The following is a 22,680-nucleotide window of genomic DNA, read 5'->3' on the forward strand; positions in this document are numbered from 1 at the left end:
ACCAAGTTCATATTTTTCGTCCCTATAACCCCAAAATTTTATGAGGCTTTCAAAAAATCCTGTATATAGCTACAAAAATTAAAACGTATCAAATAAAATAATATCAACAAATCATCACGTCAGATGTTCGTAACAAAATTAAAATACACAAGGAAAAAAAAAAGTACACGACATTCGATTTATGTCTGAAATTTGAATTTGTTCTGCAGTTGATTTTCGTGTTTGATGGACAAAGAACACGAGTTTCCAGAAGAAAAAAAAAACAAAAAAAAAAACGTGCTACTGCCACCTGTGACCAACTAACTCAGCCGCTATGTGAAAAGTGGCCCTTGTATTGTTGTTCTTGTAGGGATTTAGGAGCATCAGGGACTAAGGCCATATTGCTTCGTATATACTGTCTGTAAATTGCATGCGTTCTATGGTTGATTTTCTGTTTGCTGGACAAAAACCCGAGTTTCCAGGAGAAAAAAACCATGCTGTCCTCTCCTAAGACCTACTAACTTAGCCACATTGTGAAAAAGGTCCATAAAAATATATGAGACTCGGACTCAGGTCTTTTCCACCCGTTGTGCGAGGAAAGCGATTATACCAACTGTGCTACCTCGAGGACTTGAAAAGTAGCCCATAAACGAGCTTCGAAAAAGATCTGACCTACCAATTACCTAATTGTGTTTGTTGATTTAAATTTCTTTAAATCAATAAACACATTAGATACTACATAAAAAATATTACGTTGCAACATATTACATAAACCAAGCAGTAACAAATGTGCAACATTTGTTACTGCTTGGTTTATGTACTTTGTATTAGTTAACGACTGACATTTTAGCGTAAATGGATCGTTAGGCAGCTATTTTTGTCACAGGACTTTTTTTTATAAAGGTCAGATTTGTCAACCAGAACTCTTTGAATTGATTCGTGGAAATTATTGTCTTTGTTTGTTTGGACTGGCATTAAGCCATACTTGCGATAAAAGTAATAGATTCTAATTTGTTCGGTTTTGTATGTTGCGAACGCAAATGGCTTTCTATTATACACTACAATTTAACAGTTTGTTGAACTATCACAATGAATGATTGATTTTGCCAAATTATGTCACGAACAGGCAATATGAACGTGACATGGTTTGCCTGTACTGCTCCTGCAGGTTAATATATTAGTTTAATAAAATAGACAGGTGTTGGTGGATTATTGTTCTCATGGTAAGTGTCTTGATTTCGACAAGTAAAGGACGTTAAATATATCTCTTTTGTTTTTAAGTGTAAAGTTAATTTATCAGCGCATAATTTTAAAATTGTCTTCTTTTTTCTCTGGGTAAAATTTGATTGTTGTTATTGTCCTGTTTTAGGAGCATCAGCAACTAAGCCATATTTCTCCATGTATACGGTCTGTAAATTGTGTGTTTTGGGGTTAATTTTCTGTTTAGTGGACGTAAAACAAGAGTTTCCAGGAGAAAAATCGTGCTGCCTTCTCCTGAGACCGATTGTGCAGTCAGATATGAAATTTTCTAACAGTGCAGACAGGCTGCAGAGCAGGACTTGTCAGTGATATACAGGAAATTTGTTAGCAGGGATAAGGAGGTGATTATCCCCTTTAGTATTTAGTATTAGTAACGGCCGCATGGTGCAAGAAAGCCTATTGCTTATGCTGCACCAGCCAAAAAAAAAAAATAATAAAAATAATAAATAAATAAATAACTAAATAATAATAATTAATAAAAAAAAAGGCAATTTATAAGGCAATGGTCAGGTCACACCTTGATCACTGCATACAGGGCTGGAGACCTCATTTTGGGAAGGATGTAGAGTTGCTAGAAAGAGTACAGAGATGCGCAACAAGACAGGTGAGGGGAACAAAGGGATGCTCTTACGAAGAAAGGCTTAAGTTCTGCGAATTGCAGCGTCTGGAGACTAGGCACCTGCGAGGTGATCTTATTGAGGTGTATAAAGCCTTGAATGATTTGAGCAGGCTCAATGCTGGTGGGATTCTTCCTCTTGCTCAGATTACAAACTTGAGGGGACATAAACTCAAATTGAGGAAAAACAGTTGTAGAAGAATAGATGTGCAGAAATTTGCCTTTATCCATTCACTCCAAACTTTTGGAGTGAATGAATGGGTGAAATGGGAAGGTTTTTTTGGCTGATGACGTATAAGCTTGCTTTCTTGCGTCATATGCCTCTGCTAATGCTAACTCAGGTACATTGTGAAAAAAATGTCCATGAATATTGCTCCCCTCGTCGAGTGGACTTGAACTCAGGTTTATTCCACCCAGTGTGGCGAGGAGGGTGATCCTACCAGCTATTCTACCAACGAGGGCGTAAAATATGGTAGCTTGAAGTTAGTTAACAGTGAAACTATGTATTACACTGGTAATCAGAAACTTATGACCCATGGGTCAGTTGGGTGACCTCTTACCACTTATTTAAAAAACTATATACAGATGAATATAGTTGTTGTTATAGGATTTAAGGCCTGTCAGCAACTTAGACTATATTTCAAGTTATATATTGTCTGTAAATTGTTTGTGTGTTCTGTTTTCGCCTTGCGTATTTTCCGGACGAAAGCCAGAGCTTCCCAGAGGAAAAAACCATGCAATCCTCGCCTGAGACCGGCTAATTCAGCTACTGTGAAAAAGCCCATAAAAATTCCTCGCGTCATAGTTGCGATTCGAACTCGTGCATTTTCCACATGGTGTGGGGAGGGATCATAAATATGAAGTCTTAGACAATAAAATAAAGTTGGATCTCATGAAATTTATCTTCGGCAACATGCTGTTATAGATCACTGGAATAAATTATCTGCTGTTAGCCTGGGTGGAGAGTTCGTTAAAATTAAAAGCGGAATTTTTAGTTATTTTTTGGAAACAGGAAGAGTGTGGACTTTTTTTTTTTTTTTTTTGTTGTTGACAAATGCAAGAAAAAGTCCCTTTTGTGTCATTTAGCCATTCTAATACTAATACGAAGGAAGAAGAATAGGTGTTATCCGTTAATTTTAGGTTTTTCCGCCTGCACAAGATACAGGCGGAAAAAAAGAGGAAGGCAACATGCAGATCGGCTCACGAACACACATACAGTGCACTGATAAAAGATGTGGTCGATATTAGGATTAGTTATCCAATGTGAGAAAGAGATGGTAAAGTGAGTTGTAGAGTAATAATTTGTCTTTTCAGCATTTTGTAGAATGCATTCAATTATTTATACTTTATTAATTTTCTATTAATAATTCTAACTAATTTATTCTGTTATCATTTGTTTCAGGTGACTGCTGGTCCACAAGCGAATCATGGCGGCCGTACTGCAGAATTTCTTCTCAAAACTCACTCGAAAAAAATCTCTTACTAGTGACGTGATGGAAACCCAATTAAAACGATGCCTATCCACCTTCGATATAACTCTTTTAGCAATAGGTCACATGGTGGGGTCTGGAGTGTACGTCTTGACTGCCTCAGTAGCAAAATCAATTGCTGGACCAGGCATTGTCGTTGCGTTTTTTATCAGTGGAGTGACTTCCTTCATGGCTGCCCTTTGCTACGCCGAACTTGGAGTACGTTTTCCAAGAGCAGGTTCTGCCTATTCTTACACATACTTGGCTCTTGGAGAAATTTGGGCATTCCTGGTTGGATGGAACGTCGCCCTTGAGAATGTGATTGGAGTGGCTGCTGTAGCACGTGCTTGTAGCGCGTACATTGATTCGTTATTGGGAGGTGTGGTGAAAAATACTACCGATAGCTTTGTGGGACATATTCATGGCCAATTTTTCGCCGAACATATTGATTTTTTGGCATTATTGATCATAATATTTTTTGTTGGATTCCTTTCCTTTGGAGTTAAAGTTACCTCTCACGTCAACAATATTTTCTCCGTGGTAAATATGAGTGTCATCGTGATTATCATTGGTGTGGGAGCCTACTTCGCTGATTTCAAAAACTGGACAAATCCTGCAACTGGTGGTTTCCTTCCTTATGGTTGGAAAGGAGTTTTTGCTGCATCTGCCTCCTGTTTTTATGCTTACATTGGGTTCGACGCCATAGCCACATCTGGTGAAGAGGCCCGTGATCCTCAACGATCCATTCCATATGCTACTTTTATTGCTATGGGAATAGCTACAAGTGCGTACGTTGGTGTATCGTCCGTTCTCACCTTAATGGTATCGTACAAAGATATAACTAGTGACGCAGGTCTGCCAGATGCCCTAGCTGCGCATGGAGCCACATGGGCAAAAGTCATTGTGATAATTGGAGCCGTATGTGGGATGGCAACTGCTCTGATTGGCTCGCTGTTTGCCTTAACTAGAATTATTTATGCTATGGCCGACGATGGGCTTTTGTTTGCTATCTTCTCCAGGGTGAATGAAAAGACACAGATCCCACTGGTGTCAATGTACATGTTTTCTCTCTTGTCCGCCATACTTGCTCTTACCTTGGATATTACGACGTTAGTAGAATTAATGTCGATAGGTACTCTTCTTGCTTATTTGCTCGTGAGCGCTTCTGTCATCATCCTTCGATACCAGCCAACCACAAAAGCTGCCTTTGGCGAAAACCAAGAGTTATCTTTTATTACAGAGGGAAGTAGTTCGGAAGAAAAGTTACATGATATAGAGGATGATACCTCAGGAACTTTAAAAGACAGATTTCACGTACTCAATTCTCTTTTCCTATCTAAGACACAACCTGGTCAAGTTGTAACAGTTTGTGTACTGATCATTGTGGTTTTTCTTTTTGTATTGTGTTTTGTCATGCAGTTTTTGGAAAGACAACTGAAAGACCATGTGTGGTGGGCATTGTTGGTGTCGATACTACTAGCCCTTTGTATTTGCTGTTCATTCATTGTGATTCTCATGCATAAACAGACAACATCACCTCTTCGTTATAAGGTAAGTAAATATTAAAAGAAAAAATAAAGTAATGTTATAACTTACAGTATTACATATAAGTAATTAGAATCACTTTTGATATTATGTCAGTATACAGCAGAGTAGTGGTGGTCCTCCAGAATTCACAAGTATGCTGAATAACTAAGGGTAGCAACTGGAATCGAACATCGACCAGCTATTCAGCAAGCCGGAAACGTTATCACAAGGATAGCCAAGTGGTGAGGAGTTGGAGTGCAGTAGTACATGCTCTTTGAGTAAGCCAGGGTTCCAGCCTCTGACTGCTAAATACGGTCGATCTGTCAACCGGCACTGGAGCAGCGTGGTAGATTATGATCCATTTCCCTCAACGTGAATCGCTGAGTAGGCTTCCATTCTGCAGTGGATAATGATAATGCAGTGGATTGATAATACTTTTATAAATATTTACATATTTATAAAAGCATGGTACTTGTGGTACCGTCGCCACGAGTTGCCTTAGTATTGCACTACTCTAAATAAGACACATTACTCCAGTTCTTAATTAAAGTGTTTGTCAATGCCCAGGACTCCAGTTTTAATCTCATCAGTGAGTAGGTAAGCAATTTAGCAACCCAGTGACGGAAGTATTCACCGATAAAATTCCAAACACAGTCGAAATTCGGGTCTTGGCATTGGCAAATACTTTAAATTAAAAAGCAATATACTGTACTTCTCCACTGGAGCAGTGCTTTTTATTTGGACTAGTGTAACACCAAGGAAACTCCTGGTGAAGGTTCTTCAACAATAAAAGATTCAGTGCACTTAACAGCAAATTTAGTTTGCTCAACACTACGTAAGATAAATGGCTTTCGCCAATCACTCAATTTATTTAATAAAATTTAATACGAACATAGTTTTTGAAAAAGGGAAACAATAATGAACTTTGGTTTATCTCTGGATATTTTTCGTTCTGAGAATGCACTACGTAAATTTTGAAGCATTAGCTTGTCATCGAAAATAGGGCTTCCATGTTGTTCCATGTAGTCGAGTAGAAACTTTATGTGAGACCAAGCAGGCTCAACGGGGGCGATAAAGACTTCTGTTAATCCGATAATGGGAGTCTGCTGAATACGAAAAATCTTTTCTAAACCGAAGAAATTCTTAAAGGTCTTAAATGCTCAGCGAGTAATTTTCAGTTTTTCAGCCCGTACAACATGCAAATCACGTGATCACAAATTTATAGACAATACACCATAAATCACATGAACTGAGTTTGGCTAACGTAGTCAATGGCCAAAAGTCCCTAAAACAACCATATATACGAGAACAGATTTTAATTCACACAATGACCACTTAGAATCAATTGGCACTGGAAATTTTACTAAACACTAACTGTAATTTAAATTTCTATAACATCATCTTGACATGGTATGTTATTACGAGTGGAGGGGTGGTTCAAAAAAAGATTTGCATTCACCCAGAAGTAGTCGTGATAGAAGGTTGAAACAAACACCACATATTACACTTTTGGAATATAATCATCAGACAAAATGAGACATTGTTTCCTCTCTCAATAATGTCTCAGGCCAGTTTTGTAGTAGTCCCCTGACTGTTCTTCAAACCACGACTTGACAGCAGAAATCTAATCATCACTAGCATAATTTCCACGAAGAAAGTACTTTAGGGTTGGAAGAAATCGATGGTGCAAATAGGGACAATATTTCAAACCCACATTTGTAGGCACACCTCACTGCTGTATGCGAGGAATGCACAGGGGCATTATTGGTACAACTTTTCACAGCTTTTCCTGTCTTTTTTATTTTGTAGCAGCACGTAGCTTTATGAGGAGGTTGGAATAATACTTCGCTGCCACAGTACAGCCCTTTTGAAGGTAATCTATTAGTATTACAACATGCTGATCCCAAAAATCCCGGGTGGAAAGGGTTTGAATCCCGTCAACGACGCGAATAATTTTTGTGGCTTTTTTACTTCGTGGCTAAGTTAGTCAGTCTCAGGCGAGGACAGCAAGGATTCTCCCGGAAATTCGGGTTTTTCGTACAGCAAAACAATCAATCCGACCACAGAATACACGCAATTTATTGACATAATATTCATGGTTGGATGAGAGGTTGTTCTCGGTAACCCTAATATAGCAGTTTTTTTTTTTTTTTTTTTTGTCCATCTCTTTCCACAGTTAATACTAAGCATACGTCGATAGTTGTGATACTGGATCGGATCTCATACATTGTCCGGTAGTTCCTTTGGGCTTGAGTATCGGATTTAGTATGAAACCACTCATTAACTTTAGAATTTTTCTAAACAGACCTTTTCTGTGTCTTCTTTATTTTTTTTAAATTTATAATGGAGTTGTAAAGCTAATTTGTATTCATCCTGTAATTAATCTACTAAATAAATAACACGTATATTTACATATAAATAATCCAAATTCTCAGCGGACTATAAATTATATGGATGCATTTATGCCTTCTCGAAGTGTATTTTCGGAAAGAAACACATTTTTTTTCCATTTCCATAATGACATTGATCTTATTTTATATATATGACATTTCTATTTAATTAGGTCCCATTGGTTCCTCTTCTTCCTACATTTAGTATCCTGACAAATGCCATGTTGATGACTAACTTGAGACCAATCACATGGATTCGTCTAATTATCTGGATGGGAGTAGGTAAGAATATATTTAAATGTCTTAAAGCAGTATTAATTGTGTTATAACAAATCAGAGGCTTTAAACACAAGTTACAGGCATGAGATTTAATATGCAAATCCCCTTCAATTAATTATTTAATTTTAGTGTCTGCAGCGATTATCTTTAGCAAGGTACAAAGAGTATTTTTAATTCAGAAATGCTTCTTTGGTTACCACTCTTGTACTATGTTGTCACTTGACTGACTATAGCATTTTGTTCTACGTGATAGTATAGTGGACCACTTGTCATTCGTTTTGGAGAGGTCCGAGTTCGAAACCCGTCGACGACTGGAGTGATTTCTAAAGTCCTCTTCAATCGAGGCTGTAGTTAGCCTATCTCAGGCTGAGGGATTAAGGTTCCCCTGTGAGTTATTGCGAGTATTTCAACCTCCACCATATACACATCGTCTCGTGAACTCTCTTACACACAAAGAGATTTGGGTAACGCCCTGGAACCGTTAAAATAACAATTAATTTTAATGATTGGAGCATTTCTGTGATCTTGCCAAGTCTTACAACCTTCGGTGTCATCTCAAATGAACCAGCTGTTTTCAACAGTTGGATATTTGTATATCCTGTTATACAAAATGAAAAATTATTAACTCTGTCTTAAATGCTCAGCGAGTAATTTTCAGTTTTTCAGCCCGTACAACATGCAAATCACGTGATCACAAATTTATAGACAATACACCATAAATCACATGAACTGAGTTTGGCTAACGTAGTCAATGGCCAAAAGTCCCTAAAACAACCATATATACCAGAACAGATTTTAATTCACACAAGAATTAAAATCTGTAATTCTTGTAACACTTAGAATCATTTGGCACTGGAAATTTTGGTTGTTGTTTCATATCATTCACTCTCAATCATTCTCAAGGTGAGATCTGAAGTAACGCACGTCGAAACAACACTTTCAGTTCAAAAGAAATCTCCGAATTGTATATATATATGGAATCTTCCTCTTTGGATAAGTTCTGCGTATCAAATAGGATTTCACTAATACTTCTGTTGCTAGATAGTTCTGTTAGGTATGATTGCAGAAATTTTTTTCTCTTCGTTGTGTATGGTACACTAAATACTTCTTTGATGATTATTTTCTTTTCCTTCCTTGTGCTTAATTTTTTCCTTTCTTTTTATAAATTTCCTTTTTTTTAAAGAAAGAAATTTTCTTAGTAAAATTTCTTTCTTTTAAAACTATTTTTAGCTAACACTTCCTTTTAATCAATCTGTTTTCATTATCCGAGCTTTGTGCATTGCTTAGAGAATCTGTGGAACAGTAATTGGAGATCTAAGGTGGATCTACAGGTATTATGGAATTTCCGGACTAGTTTTACTAGGCATGTCAGCTATGGCTGGACTGCACTTAATATTAGGAATATATCCGTCCATCAACTAGATACCACCTTTCAGATTTTCTCCCCCTTGCACACACACACCAACCTTGCTCATCCGTCTACACACTACATTAATCTATACTTTTCATTCTCCAACTCGTTGGTTTTCAAGGAAAAAAAATGGGTATATCTTAAAATTCCTTGACTCTTCCCTCATTTTTTTCAACAGGTTTTAGTTGAACCCAATGGTTCAACTAAAATTATTATTATTATTTTTTTTTGAACAATATCCATTTCAGTTCTTTTACAGATTATTACGATCCATATATATACACACTCAGTGATCACTGAATTATGACCACCTACCTAATACCGTCTTGGAACACCGTTCGCACGGATAACGGCAGCTATTTACCAAGGGCATTGACTCCACTAGGTGACTTAAGACGTCCAGAGGGACCTGCAGCCATGCCGATTTGCAAGGCTTTCCACAGTATCGGAATAGATGATGGTTGCTTGTTCGTACGCCTCATTCTCGTTTTAAAACATTCCACCGATGTTCAATTGCATTGAGGTCAGGAGAACTTGGAGGCCAATCAAGATGGTGATATCTTTACTGTGTTCCTCGAACCACTTGTGCACAGTACGGACCCGATGACAAGACGCATTATCGTCATCAAGATCCCGTTTCTCTCCATGAAAAACTGCAGTATGGCAGGGTACACATGGTTTCCTGAGAGCTGCCGGTAGACCTCACTAGTGAAACGTTGTCCATACGTACCATGGGTCCTAGTTCTTGCCAGAAAAACATATCCCATGTTAAGAAATCACCTCCACCTATCTAGATAATGGGAACCATGCCCGTGGGTCCATCGGCTCTTATTTTTTGCGCTACACACGAAGGCGTCCTTCGGCGTGTTGCACATTTGAATTCATCCGACCAGCACTCGTTTCCAGTCCACCAGTGTCCAGCCACGTGTTTTTGACACCACAGCATTCGCCGTCGACGATGAGCAACGGTGAGGAGAGGATATCTCTGGTGTTGTCTGCTATGGAACCCCATACATCTAAGTGTGCGGCATATCATCAGTTGAGACATTGTTCTTGCATCCTCCATAATGTATTGTGATGTCAACTGTCGCACAGAGACATGCAGTTGAGCCCGTACAACCCGCTGTACCACGAACGTAATCTTGCGTAATCCTTTACAATTCTGTCGGGTAGAGGTTTTACCCGTTCGCTACCATTCTTTGGACACCTTAACCTCAGTGAGCCGTGAGCAACCGACGAGATATGCCTTTTCCGATATGGAAGCACCCAACGCACGAGCTCCCACAATCATGTCCTTTTGAAACTCTGTGATATCTGTAGTACGTTCCATAACTGCTACTTTATCACTATGACTTGCATGACGAGATGCAAATTACTACTGCTCCAGCGTACGAAGCTATGCGGATTTTTATACTGCGAACTACGCAGCATATTCCATTACGGATGGAGTGGTCTTATTTTAGTGATTACTGAGTGTATATGCTGCACTAATTCTCCTACCAAATATATTTTTGTAACTTTCCTTTCGTTAATGATTTATTTTGTGTATTGTAGGTTCATCTACCGTATTCATGGAATGGAGCGCTCTTTCAGTAGTATCTAATACGTAGGCATGTGTAGACGTGTATGTAGACATGTATAGTATCTTATGTAGGACGGCACCTGAACGAAAGTTCAACTCCGTCTTTGTACACTGTGATGGTTACAGAGCACTGGTACAGGCCAGAAATGTGGGTAATGTCATGTTCGTGCAGTGTGTGTTGTTGTGTTGTTTAGTTGTTTCTGGCCCTTTTGTCACCAAGCAGGCGATCACCTGGAAAGCCTACCCAGTGTCCGTCTACACCACGGGGAGGTGGGCCACAACTACGCATGTACTATGATCAACCTCAACAGTCACGCACAGAATGTCCAAAGACAGTTTGGAGCCATTCAAAAGAACCCCGTGCCAGCAAGCCGGCAACAGGGCGCACACACGCACACACAGTCATTCCCAGGAGACAGGACAGCATAAAACGAAGAAATAAGGAAGAGAATAGCATAAAGTAAAATAAATAAATAAATAAAATATATAAATAAATAAAACAAAAATAAAACAAAATAAAAAATAAAAAATAAATAAAATCATTATCCATGTCTTTGCCCACGTCTTTATGCATTGCTGCCCAAAGTAGTCCACAAAGAGAAAAGGTGTCCAGTCAAACAGAAGTAGTAATGTCATTCAAACATGATCAACACGTTCTAGATATAATTCCGAATTGTGTTAATCTGGAGTGGTGTCAGAAGTTTCTGGTCGATGACGGTATCGCTGAGCAGGGAAGGATTTAGTTGCAGAGAGTCTTGATAAAGGATGAGTCAGAAAAGTGCAGCATCTGTTAAAACCTTTGCGTGTTCTTGAAAACCACAACAATTTTGTATATGATGTCATCAGGACGACATACGAGGCAACAGGTTGTATTATGATTTATGGTGTGTTTTCAGTTTGATTTCTTGAATTAACATTGAGGTTAAAAGTCTTCCTGCGATTAAAAGCAGCATTGTAGAAAGTTTTAGGTGCCTGGAAATTGTTGACAAAAATGAGTATCTTCTCACCTCCGGGATACAAGTTTGGTACAGTTGCCTTAAGAGCCAATCTTAGGTCCTCGTAAATGGAGCATTCAAAAAGTACGTGAGGAGAGTCTTCCGGTAGCCCACATCGACAGGAGACTGTATTGGAAAATTGTATTGTCTGAAATGGTAGAGTTTTGCGTTAAGCGAACCATGTCGAGTTAGTATGTAGGAGGCAAACAGTGAGGGTGAAAACCATTTTCTGGTGGATGATGAAAGTAGTGCAGTTACGTCGGGAACGAATTTTTTGGTAATAGCTCCTTTTTCGGTAGAATTCCATGTGTTCTGCCAGGTGCTCACTAACAAATTCCAGTATCGGGTTCGTTCAGTTTTGGAATCAGCCTGAGGGTTAACAATGATTCCCTTAAATTCCGTAGAAATTCTTCTGCGGATGTAAAAGCAAAACCCTCTAAACACAACATGCAGGTCAAGTGGTATGGTGCCTGCAAGAGTCTGTAGAGCTGAAATTGATACTGTCGGAAAACGTGAAGTAGGCTAAGGAGAAAACAACGTTGAATAGTGGATAACTTGGTTTGGACAGTTTTGAGTGCGGTACGTCAAAACCAAAGGCTGGCAGCATAGGTTGTAATTGGGATTATGGCAGCATTATAAAATAGATGTAGGGTTTTAGTGTTCAATCCCCTTGTCTTGTCTGGTAATTTTGAGCAGCATTGCGGTAAAACTCTTAACTTTGACGGACAGATGTTGAATATGTGCAGTAAAGGAAAAGCGGTCGTCAATGATGACTCCTAACAATTTGGTGCTTCGGACAAGTGGAAATGATTTCTTGTCAAGTTTTACAACTAGTGGTATGCCATAGTCTAATTTGTGTTTAAAAATCATGATCTTCGATTTGGTTGGGATAATTTCAATTTGTTTTTAGAGGACCAAGATAATAGTTCAAGGAGTACTTTATTGGGATAGAGTTCTAAATCAGATCTTGCGTTTCCATTCACCAAAATGATAAGGTCATCTGCATATGCAAGTTGTTGCATATTTTGAAATTCAGTCCTCCTAAGCAGCCAATCATCAAGGACTAGGTTCCAAATCGAGGGAATCCAAATCCTATATACGTAAGCATGCTGTATGTGTGCAATTCGGTGCTAGAATGGGCAAGAGGAAATATTTAAATGACTTTCAATATGGCAGGATAGTCGGCGCCAGACGCGCCATTATGAGTATCTTGGAAATTACAATCCTGCTGGAGTTTTCACATACGACTGTGACTGACGAATCCTGGTAGGTGTCAACAGTGCAGGCTAGTAGTAGTGGTGATAGAACTGCACGAGGGGTATTTTCATGTCGCATTGCGCCCCGTGATACCAATGGAGCAACTTTTGGATGACAGATTATCTGGTAACTGTTTCCGACCAGGCACATGCAGTGTATCAATCTGTGAATGGGATCTTACAGAAAATAATGCACCCTGTCACAAAGCAAAATTGTACAGAACTGGTTTCAGGAATCTAAGTCAATTCAACATAATGTGGTGGTCACTGCAGTCAGTAAATCTCAATCCAATCAAGCATGTGTGGGACAAGCTGGAACGAGCTATTCTGAAGAGTGTTCTGCAACCATCCTGTTTTGAACAACTGTGGGAAGAGTCCAATACGTTATGAAGATTATTATTATCATTACGTATTATCTTTATTTCTCCTAGGAGACATCCGGTTACAGCTATTGGCCAGGGGGTGCAGATACATGTACTACTCAGTGTATTATGGTACAGAATATAACACTATATACAATTCTAAAATACATGTAATACTTGTCTGATTTATACAATACGTGTAAAATTTGATATCTGGATTATGCAATCTTGTTATCTGCTTAAGGCTTATCACTTAATTAATGCAAACGGGTAATAACTTAATACTGCTACATTTAAAGCACAACTTCTGCATTGACCCACAGTAGCGGGAGATTCACCTTATTTACAAAAGCACAAATATTTACAGCAAAACAGTGTACAACATTAACATGCACCAATGAAACTTCCGGTTTCATAGTGATACAATATAAAACAACGTAAAAACATGGAAGTTCATTTTAATATTTCTAGCAGTCTGTTTCTTCTGTGGGAGTAGAGTGGCGTAGATTGACATCTGTGCCATGCTGAAGTTGGGATTCCTAAAGCCCACCGGCTCATGTCTGCAAGACGAGGGCGTTGTATCTGTTTCCTTACACCTGCATTTGCAGGTAGCTTTCAAGAACTGCTTTTCTATATGGTTTGCATGTGCACAGTTTTACAGGGTTCATATTTAGGTCATGTAAAGTGTTAGCTGGAAAGAATCATCCTAGACTGTCCAACTGTGTAAATGCGACCCTGAGTTGCGGTTCCTTATCTGCAACTCGTCTTTGTTTTTCTCCTGGAGTTATTATCCTAAAGGGGAAATCTACTCACTGTTAGGTAGAAGTATTAATAAGGTAGCTACTCAGTGTATTTTTCCCATGTGTTTCTTTGTCATATTGTATTTTTAAAATATTTGATATATTAACTTGCATACTCAACGTTAGCCAAGGCCCTTGAAAGATTAATAACATTCAGAATCACCCTTCTTCGATTAGATGCCGCTATATGTATTATTTACAATTTGGATTCCAGCTTAGTCTTGGCTGGGAAGATGGTATTGTCGATTTACATAAACTGATTGATGACTCTACCTGTGACCCTAATGTGTGACCCTAATTTTGTCGACTTTCAGAGCCCTTTCGATGGGCTCTAGTGGAAAAGCGACTTCTGTAGATTTAGAGAAATCCATTGTTCTATTCAATTATATAATCTGGTTGTGAAATTACTTTTGAAACTGATCTATACCACGAAAAGTCAATTTGTTCATAGGATGATCTCCCAAAGTTTCCCTAAGAGAGCTGTTCTTGGTCCTCTCGTATTATATGACTGTCTTCTTCCTAAAACTAGCCATTCAATTATGTATGACAGTTGGCTTATACCAATGATCTCTGGATTTTTATTCATGGTAATTCTAGATCTCAGCTTGAAAAGCAAGCTAATGTTGTCCTCTCAGAACTTATGCCTAGGACTCTTCAAAATAAGCTTAAAGTTTATCTTACCGCATCAAAAGTCATGATCTCCAAAACTAAACTCGATTACAATAGACTTCCAGTCATCAAACTTGAAGGAAAATCCCTTCACCTTCTTAGAACTTCTAAGTATTTTTGAAGTTATTATGGATAACTTTCTCTTTTTCTGCTGAAATACAAAATCTAGCTCATAAGGTCAAGACTTTTACAGCCATGCTTCTCCGCACGACCCTCCGAAGACGGCGGATTTATATCAAGGCACTCCACCTTGTTGTATAAAACTATCACCAATTATCACATTTGTTGGTAGTCCTTGGTTCAGAGGGACTTGCATACCTACTGTGCAACCACAACTAACCTCCATCCAAAGAATTTTCCTCCTCTCTCTTCTTCATACTGCCTCAACTTCGGCCCAACAGGTTCTTTTTGGCGTTCTCCCGTTAGACGTACTCTTTATGTTTAAGGGGTTATTTCATCCCACGTGGCACTTCTCTTTAGTTTCAAGGAACATCCACTAATATTGCTTCTATCCTAAACTTGAAAAAGGTAGACATTTGGCTAATCGTCGGCAATAAAAACGGTTTTCCACAGAAAAAGGACTTGTAACAAAAATACTATAATATCCAATGTGACTCCTACAACAACAAAAATTGCCAGAAAATAGTTTTCGCCAACACTCTTTTACATCTTTCCTACCGACAGGTGATGGATCACTTAAATATATAAATAATAAAGTGAAATTATTTCAATTCAAACTGTCAAATTCTGTCTTGTTTCTTTGGAGACTCCTCTTATACTGTTTACATGCCCATTTCAGGATCACCCGTGACAACCGCTTCAATCTTGAATTTCTAGCTTTTCTCCTGAAACCGAAACTGATTCTTCTCTTATGCAGCGAAAACTTTTATGGTCCACAGATTTTTATAAAGGCTGCCTTCTACCATTGAAAATCTTTGATTGCCAATTCTAACTCTTGAACCAACCTGTAGAGTATAATATAACCATTTAATGGGAGTTAACCTCACTATCTCTGTCCGATGTTCTTACTGTGATCACTTCAACCATCAACAGAACCACCAACATGTTGCCTTCAAATTCGCCAACTAGGCCTTATAGTTTTCACCTGGATTTTGGATTTTCACCTTCTTGGAGTTTTTGATTCGTAACACTGAACTAGACTTCTTTCTTCTGGCTTCTCAACTTGACCTAATTTCCTCATCTTAACTTTCACCTTTCTGGCGATCCTACCTTTTAATACTGGACTGGATCTATGCTAGTACTATTTTCTTCAGTGCAGAATTTTGCTGTTTTTGTATTGTCCTCTACGTCTTTCTTCATTATTGTTTGTATCTCTCCTGTTCTACCCTTTTTTTTAAGCTCCTTGTTTGGGATGGGATTTTTGTTGGTGCCATCGGGTAGCTCTCTTGGTAACACAGAATTGCTGGCATCCTTGGGGGTACTTGTTTTGCTCGCTGCAGATGCAACATTGTTTTTTACTCTAAGCATGTTTTAGACGCCATGTGCAAAGTAAATGCCCGCCTCTCCATGGCAGGGTTGGTACCATAAAAAGTAGCTTTCCTAATGATGGCTAGTTCCTAGTATCAAAGTAACCAGAAACAGCATATACAGTATTACCCATCACGTATTACACAAACATCTCACAATATATATATCTGGCCTTTTACAGAGTTTTAGCCTCACAGAATTACAGAGCGGAGTTGAACTTGCGTTTAATTTTGCCACCTTTCCAAAAATACTCATACATTTTATAATATGGTTTACTTTAAACCTAAAACATTTTGAAAGTTTAAATGACTTGTTTGAATTATTATCTAACAAATCTTGTTTTCTTTATTTCAGGTCTTTTTGTGTATTTTTTGTATGGTATCCATCATAGTAAATTAATCAATAGAGGTCTACTTTCTCCGAAATCATCCTTGTTGGGAACAGCCTTCAGTCCTGCACCAAGTTGGGGTTCAGTGGACCACGAATTCGCCACCGAGGCTACAGCGACAAAAGAAACTAAAAAAGATTCTGATGATAAACAGCCTTTAGTACTTGAAGATGCTAACTCTCCGTGATATATTATGTGGTTCTCATCCAGGGTTGTGAGGAGCAGTTGTACGTGACTAGTATCAAAATACCTTTCCGTTGTGTTGGTGATGTTTGTTATTTGTTTTTCCTTGTAGAAGAATTTTTATAGAAGTAACTCCGAACTGGAGATTTCAGGATACTGTGTAAATGTGAGGTCCAACTTTGCCTCCTTTAGACATCTCCAAAATCTGAACGGGAGACAGATGAGAAAAAAAAAAAAAAAAACTTTAATAATGTGATATAGTGTAGAGCATCATGAAGTAAAGGGTAAAGATTTTTGCCTTATTTACAAAATCAGCCACTCTTAAAGTGACTTTGAATAAAGGAATATTTTTGTATATTTTAAAGGAATTAAGAGTAACTAAAAAAAATAAATAAATAAAACAGGAATCTATTTTTGCACATTCTGCTCATTACTACTCTCATTGTACTTGAAAATTTTCAAATTCACCGCCTTTCAATTTTCTTCTGTTCTTTTCTTGATTAGGTTAGAATTTCAAGAATTGATTTTCTTAATTTATACAAAAAAAGTTAAAAACTTTTCGTCTGCAATTCTTTTATAACATTTCGTCTGGAATTTTTTATAACATTTCGTCTGCATTTCTTTTATAGCAGTTCGTCTGCAATTCTTATATAACAGTTCGTCTGCAATTCGTTTATAACATTTCGTCTGCAATTCTTTATAACATTTCGTCTGCGATTTTTATAACTCAGTCACAGAGAAGCAATCGGTAGTTGATTCCTAAATTAATGAAATATGTACAAGTATAGTGAAAGTCATTTTTATTGAAACAACTTATTTGCAGCTAAGGCAGTTATTATTTTTAGCGTGAAGGAGTAGGAGTAAGTTTTGAGGTGATTATATTAAAAAAAAAACGAAAAAAAAAAAAAAAACTGGCAAATATATTAACACCAAATTCATTGTTTTTTCATTCATAATATTCTATTTCACGGATAGAATAGTTTAATCGATTTATTGCTGCATTCAGATTATTTATTTTTCTGTAATACTACTCATCAAAGTGCAGAAGTTGGATTTCGTTGCATATGTTATGATAAAAGGAACTAATTAATAGACAAATAAAACATAGAGATAGAAAATTATAGAAATGTAAATTATCCAATGAAAGTTCTCATTAAGTAGTACGTTTAAAAGTTTAGAGACAGCATGATGTTGCAATCTTTTTGCCAACAATCCCATAGTGCCTCGGGAATATTTGCAAAATTTCCACAGAACCAAATAGCTACATTTGCTTTTTCTTTTATGCAGAGAAAAATGTCTGCATATGCAGTGTGTTGAATGTAGAAATACAGTGCTATATTTCAAGTGAGAATGGAAATGAGAATAACTTCGAGTAAAAGAGTGCTGCAGACATGGAATTTACAAGTAAAATTCTATATTCACTTCATGGTATCGCTATCTGTGGATAACCTGCAAAACTACGAAAGTGCAGTATTGAGGAGCTTGTGAAGTGGAGTATTATCTCAAAATAGTCGTTTAAAACCGTTTCAAAATAGTAAACGTGATTTTTGTAGGTAATAATTTTTCAAATATTGCATATATTGGTTTGTGACATTCTGTGGTGCTAGTGATCAACGTATAGATTATTTGAGGTTGTATTGACGACTGATGTAAGTTTTAGAATTTCAGTTATTCTTAATAAAGTAAAAAATAAAACTGTATATCAATTGTAATCATAACTGCAGTTATGATCATAATACGGATCTTTTCCCTGTGATAGATTAATGAGTTTTACTTGCTTTTGTGATATTTTGAGAATTTTTAGTTGATCAGTTAATGCTGTAGTGAGGCAGTCTTCTGGCTGACTCAGGTCACTTCGAAATAACTGATTCAGCAGCACCGATGTCCAGTTAGTGAGCAATTTGGACTATGTAAATGAATGAAATAAACTTTATGTAGGGTTTTAGGCGCATCAGCAACTTGAGCCATATTGCACACTATATAATATGTTTGTAAATTGCGTGTTCTGTTGTTGATTTGCTGTTTGCTGGATGAAAAACCCAAGTTTCCGGAAGGAAAAACCATGCTACCCTCTCCTGAGTGCAAGTTTAAAGGCTATTAGGTTGGCCGTAGTAGGATGTCGTCGAAAAGTCCTCCAAGCATCGTTTTGAGCCTTTTTTGCTGCTGTGTATTGTCAATTCTATCATGGTTTAATGGTGGATGTTTTGGAATTGCAATGGCAGCTGTAATTACCTGAGCCTTCGTTGTGTAAAAAGGCTCATAAAAATTCCTCACATTATTGATGGATTTGAACTCCACTCTTCTTTTCCACCGCGGAGACTGCAATTCTACCAACTGTGCTACCACAAGGGCATGAAAGCAGAATGTTTAGTAAACATATATAATTCGCGCTGAATGTTTTCGAATTTATTTTAAAATTTTTATAAAATTTTAAAATAGAATTGTTTCTGCTTTGTACCTAACGCAAAATCCAGTTTCTTGCACCTCGCTTACACAAGGCCTTTGCTTTCACCACAGAAGGAATATCGATATTTCAAGCTATTGCAGATGGCGACATCATGCTGATTCTTTGCCTCTTTTAATAGTTCCACTGTATTACCATCTGTTTGATCACTTACACATTTTTCCCACATATGGCAGCATTTTACATTGCTCTACTTCGATATCTGTTTCGAAATGGAAACTCTGTGGCTCCAGGTTTGGCTTATTATATGTTTTATTGGTCAACCGAATGCAGTATAAATATCTACACCATGGTCAAAAAGTCATTAGTTTATCCAAATGCAATAACGTGGGAGTGCAGAGAGCAGTAACTTGTTTTAGGAACCCTAAAATATTTCCCAATATACTGCACTGTCCACCAGATTTTATTTTGGCTAGGCAGTTGCTGTCTTCCTTTATAACTCGAGGATAATTACATTAAAACCTTTTTTAAATTAATAGTACAATATATACACTTTTGTAATACATTCAAATCGAATAATAAAACTTACTCCTGCATCCTTTTTTTTTTTTTTTTTTTTTGATTTAAAGGTTGGTGGCTTTGAATATGTGCCGTGACTTTTGAGGGAAAGTATACAGAAGTTTCATATGTATAGGGTATAATTTATTTTATTTAATATTAAGTTAAAAAGATGTATTATTAATATATAATGTGGTTAAGATTCTGTTCCTGTGTGTATCTATTAAACTGGTACAATGGGTTTAATATAAATATGACCATTATAGAAGGGCCATATTAAGGTTGTCCAAAAAAAAAAAATTTAGGAGATAAATGTATATTATTATTTATTTTTTGGAAAACCTTAATTCTTGGATAATTTCAAAAGAATGTCAAGGACTTTGGATCAAAATTCAATGTTTGGTTCCAAAATCCGTATCTCAATCCAAATATTTTGTATATTTTGAATGTTTGGCAGCTGACCAGTAGTTCACCTGCAGTGGCTGTTAGTAACTTGAAAATTATTAATAACATCTCAGAAAGATGGCAATAAATGGAAAAAAAAAAAATTCTGGATGTATGAAAAATCAACAAACGCAGGGACTACATGTAAATAAAATTATGAATTCTGTAGAGAAATATGTGGTGATATAAATTTATGTAAATTTATTTGAGTTGATGTATAATAAAGTGGTGAAAATTGGTGAGGTAAGAATTTATTTCATCAAAAAGGAATTTAGATAACGGGAAAAATAAATTAAAATGCTAAATCTAAGACTCCCTCCCCAAAAGGTAAAAAATATTTCATTATCACAGTTCAAATATAGACCACTCTGTCCTATATTGCGATCTCCGCAGTAGTGGAGGATCCCACAGGAGAGTGGTTTGCTTTTTCTGGAGGAAATTTCCGAGAGAAAAACACATGCTCCCTCGCCTGAGACCGACTAACTCAGCCACATTGTCATAAAGGCCCATAAAAATTCCTCTTTTCGTTGACAGAATTCGAACTCAGGTCTTCTCTACCCGGTTTGGGCGGTTCTATGAACTGTGCTGCCCTCGTGGGTAACACAGATTTCAGTATATTGATTCTGTAATGCGTGTGTTCCTTGGTCACTTCGTCGTTTGCTGGCTAAAAACCTGAAGGGGAAAAACCATGTAATCCTTGCCCGAAACCAACTAACTCAGCCATGTGAGAAAAAGTCTCAAAAATTCCTCATGTTATTGATGGGATTCGAACTCAGGCTGTTTCCGTCCTGGGATAGAGTATGGTGATTATAACCACTAGACTACACGCAGCGGCAAAATAATAAAAATATGTTAATTTGTAATATTCCTAATAAAAATAAGGAAAAGTATCCTGCCAATCTTTAGTGTAGTACCCACTATGTTAACACTTCCTCCAACGTTACACTAATGCCCAGCTTCTTCAAGAGAAGTTTTGTTTGTTGTTGAAGATGTTTAAGACTTTTATGCACCTCCGTTTTGATCTCTTCATTTAAAGAGAAGTGGTCCTCTTAGAATGCCTTTTAGAAAAGGTGATAATCGCATGGAACTAAGTCTGGTGAGAATGCAGAGAATTGGATATTCTCTGTATTCTCGCTATGGGGCATCAGTACATTATGTTTCTAATTGTGTTCTTCACTTCTGTGAATTAGTTGTTTGCTAGAAGAAAACCCGAATATTTTGGAGGAAAAAACGACGGCCCCCACCTTACACCGACTGAGCCACGTTGCGAAAAAAGGTAAAAAAATTCCTTGCGTCATTCGACTCAGGCGTTTGCGACCAGTGGAAGGTCGGTGATTATATTTACTGTGCTATCCGCGAGAGAAATGATATGCTTAAGAGGAAAAATTTATACTAAGAAAAGGTGAACTGGGAGTGGGTGAAAAACGCCCCTTTTTCGAAGGCTGATTAACTGTTGGAATAAATACTTAGTCTTGTAGAGGTGGGTAATTCTAAATAAAAAGTAAGATTGACTGTTTCTGCACCAAAGCTACTAAGGTTATAAGGCGAGTACATGTGTATTCGGTATGGAAGGGGGGCTATTTTAACCATTACGTAACCCTCAAGGATATTGCGCTCTGATGAATGCCTGAATGTTGAGAATTACTCGTACATACTGCGATTCCAAAGATATCGACTGCGACAAATTTATTGTACGCCTTATTTTGCATCCAGATGACTCTGAGCGCCAAAGGACAGATTGATGTAATCTTTTTAGACGTTAAAACTGCCTTCGACTGTCTCAATAAATGCCTTGAGGACAATATTTAAAAGATATTTTAAATACAATGGGCTTATTAAAATCCTTGGTTCCATTCTCAAAAAAGGCATCTGAGATTTGAATATAACACCTTCTAGTCGGACTACATTACCTGCAGAGGAATTCCCTAAGATGGCGTCCTATCTATCCTATTTTTTGCTGCTGCTTTGCACCCCTTTGTAATTTCGCATCCTGATTGCAGCAGTTATGCAATTGTTATTAAGTTCTTCATCTCGTCCAAACACTGTGACAAAACTAACGCCATCAATGCCCTAATAGAACTGAGCTTGAACTCGGTAAAACTGACCTATCCATAAACCAGACCAAGCCAACTCAAATATCATTTACCAAATTGAAGAAAAAAAATTAGACATCAACATCAACCGTATTAGAGTCCAGAAGGTCTCACATCATGCTGATCTCAAGCTTACATGGGATGAGGATCTAATTTTCAAACAGCACTTCTGCAACCTTAAGGCAAGAACTCTGTCAGCAATATACCTGATAAGACAGGAAATTATAGGAACAAAGCAACTGCAACTTTCCATCAGCATATACAATCATGTCTTGTTCTGATTGCCATGTGTGCCTCGACGATATAGTCCTCTGCACCCCCATCTCCCTCCCCAATATATAAAAAAATCATAGATATCGAGTACCGGACATTCAGATGGTTGAATCATGTTACTGGTCATCCTTTAACTATCTCGATATATATAATTTATACTAACCTTGGTTACATCCCCTGGTATCAGTTTATCGTGGCTTTAAGTATCCTTTCTCAACTCCTCGCCGATCGTTTTGACTCCCCAAATTGTCCAC

At 37.5% G+C, this 22,680-nt stretch overlaps 1 protein-coding gene across 1 annotated transcript; it reads left to right on the forward strand.

Moving 5' to 3' along the window:
* Window positions 1-3,260: 3,260 nt before the first annotated feature.
* LOC150085284 (solute carrier family 7 member 4-like) lies at window positions 3,261-16,889 on the forward strand. Its single transcript, XM_090373130.1, has 3 exons — window positions 3,261-4,875; window positions 7,415-7,523; window positions 16,438-16,889. Exons 1-3 carry the CDS (start codon window positions 3,283-3,285, stop codon window positions 16,656-16,658), a joined length of 1,923 nt encoding a protein of 640 aa, XP_090229256.1. The 5' UTR covers window positions 3,261-3,282; the 3' UTR covers window positions 16,659-16,889.
* Window positions 16,890-22,680: the final 5,791 nt, after the last annotated feature.

The sequence above is a fragment of the Mastigoproctus giganteus genome, chromosome 5 (genome assembly GCF_048544385.1).
Source record: "Mastigoproctus giganteus isolate SK-2022 chromosome 5, ASM4854438v1, whole genome shotgun sequence".
Lineage (NCBI taxonomy): Eukaryota > Metazoa > Arthropoda > Arachnida > Uropygi > Thelyphonidae > Mastigoproctus > Mastigoproctus giganteus.

Excerpts from the sequence above, each read along its gene's own strand:
- LOC150085284 (XM_090373130.1), top strand. The coding sequence starts at position 3,283 with ATGGCGGCCGTACTGCAGAATTTCTTCTCAAAACTCACTCGAAAAAAA. Across the intron at positions 4,876-7,414 it reads CATCACCTCTTCGTTATAAG|GTCCCATTGGTTCCTCTTCT; the intron begins GTAAGTAAATAT and ends CTATTTAATTAG. Across the intron at positions 7,524-16,437 it reads AATTATCTGGATGGGAGTAG|GTCTTTTTGTGTATTTTTTG; the intron begins GTAAGAATATAT and ends TCTTTATTTCAG.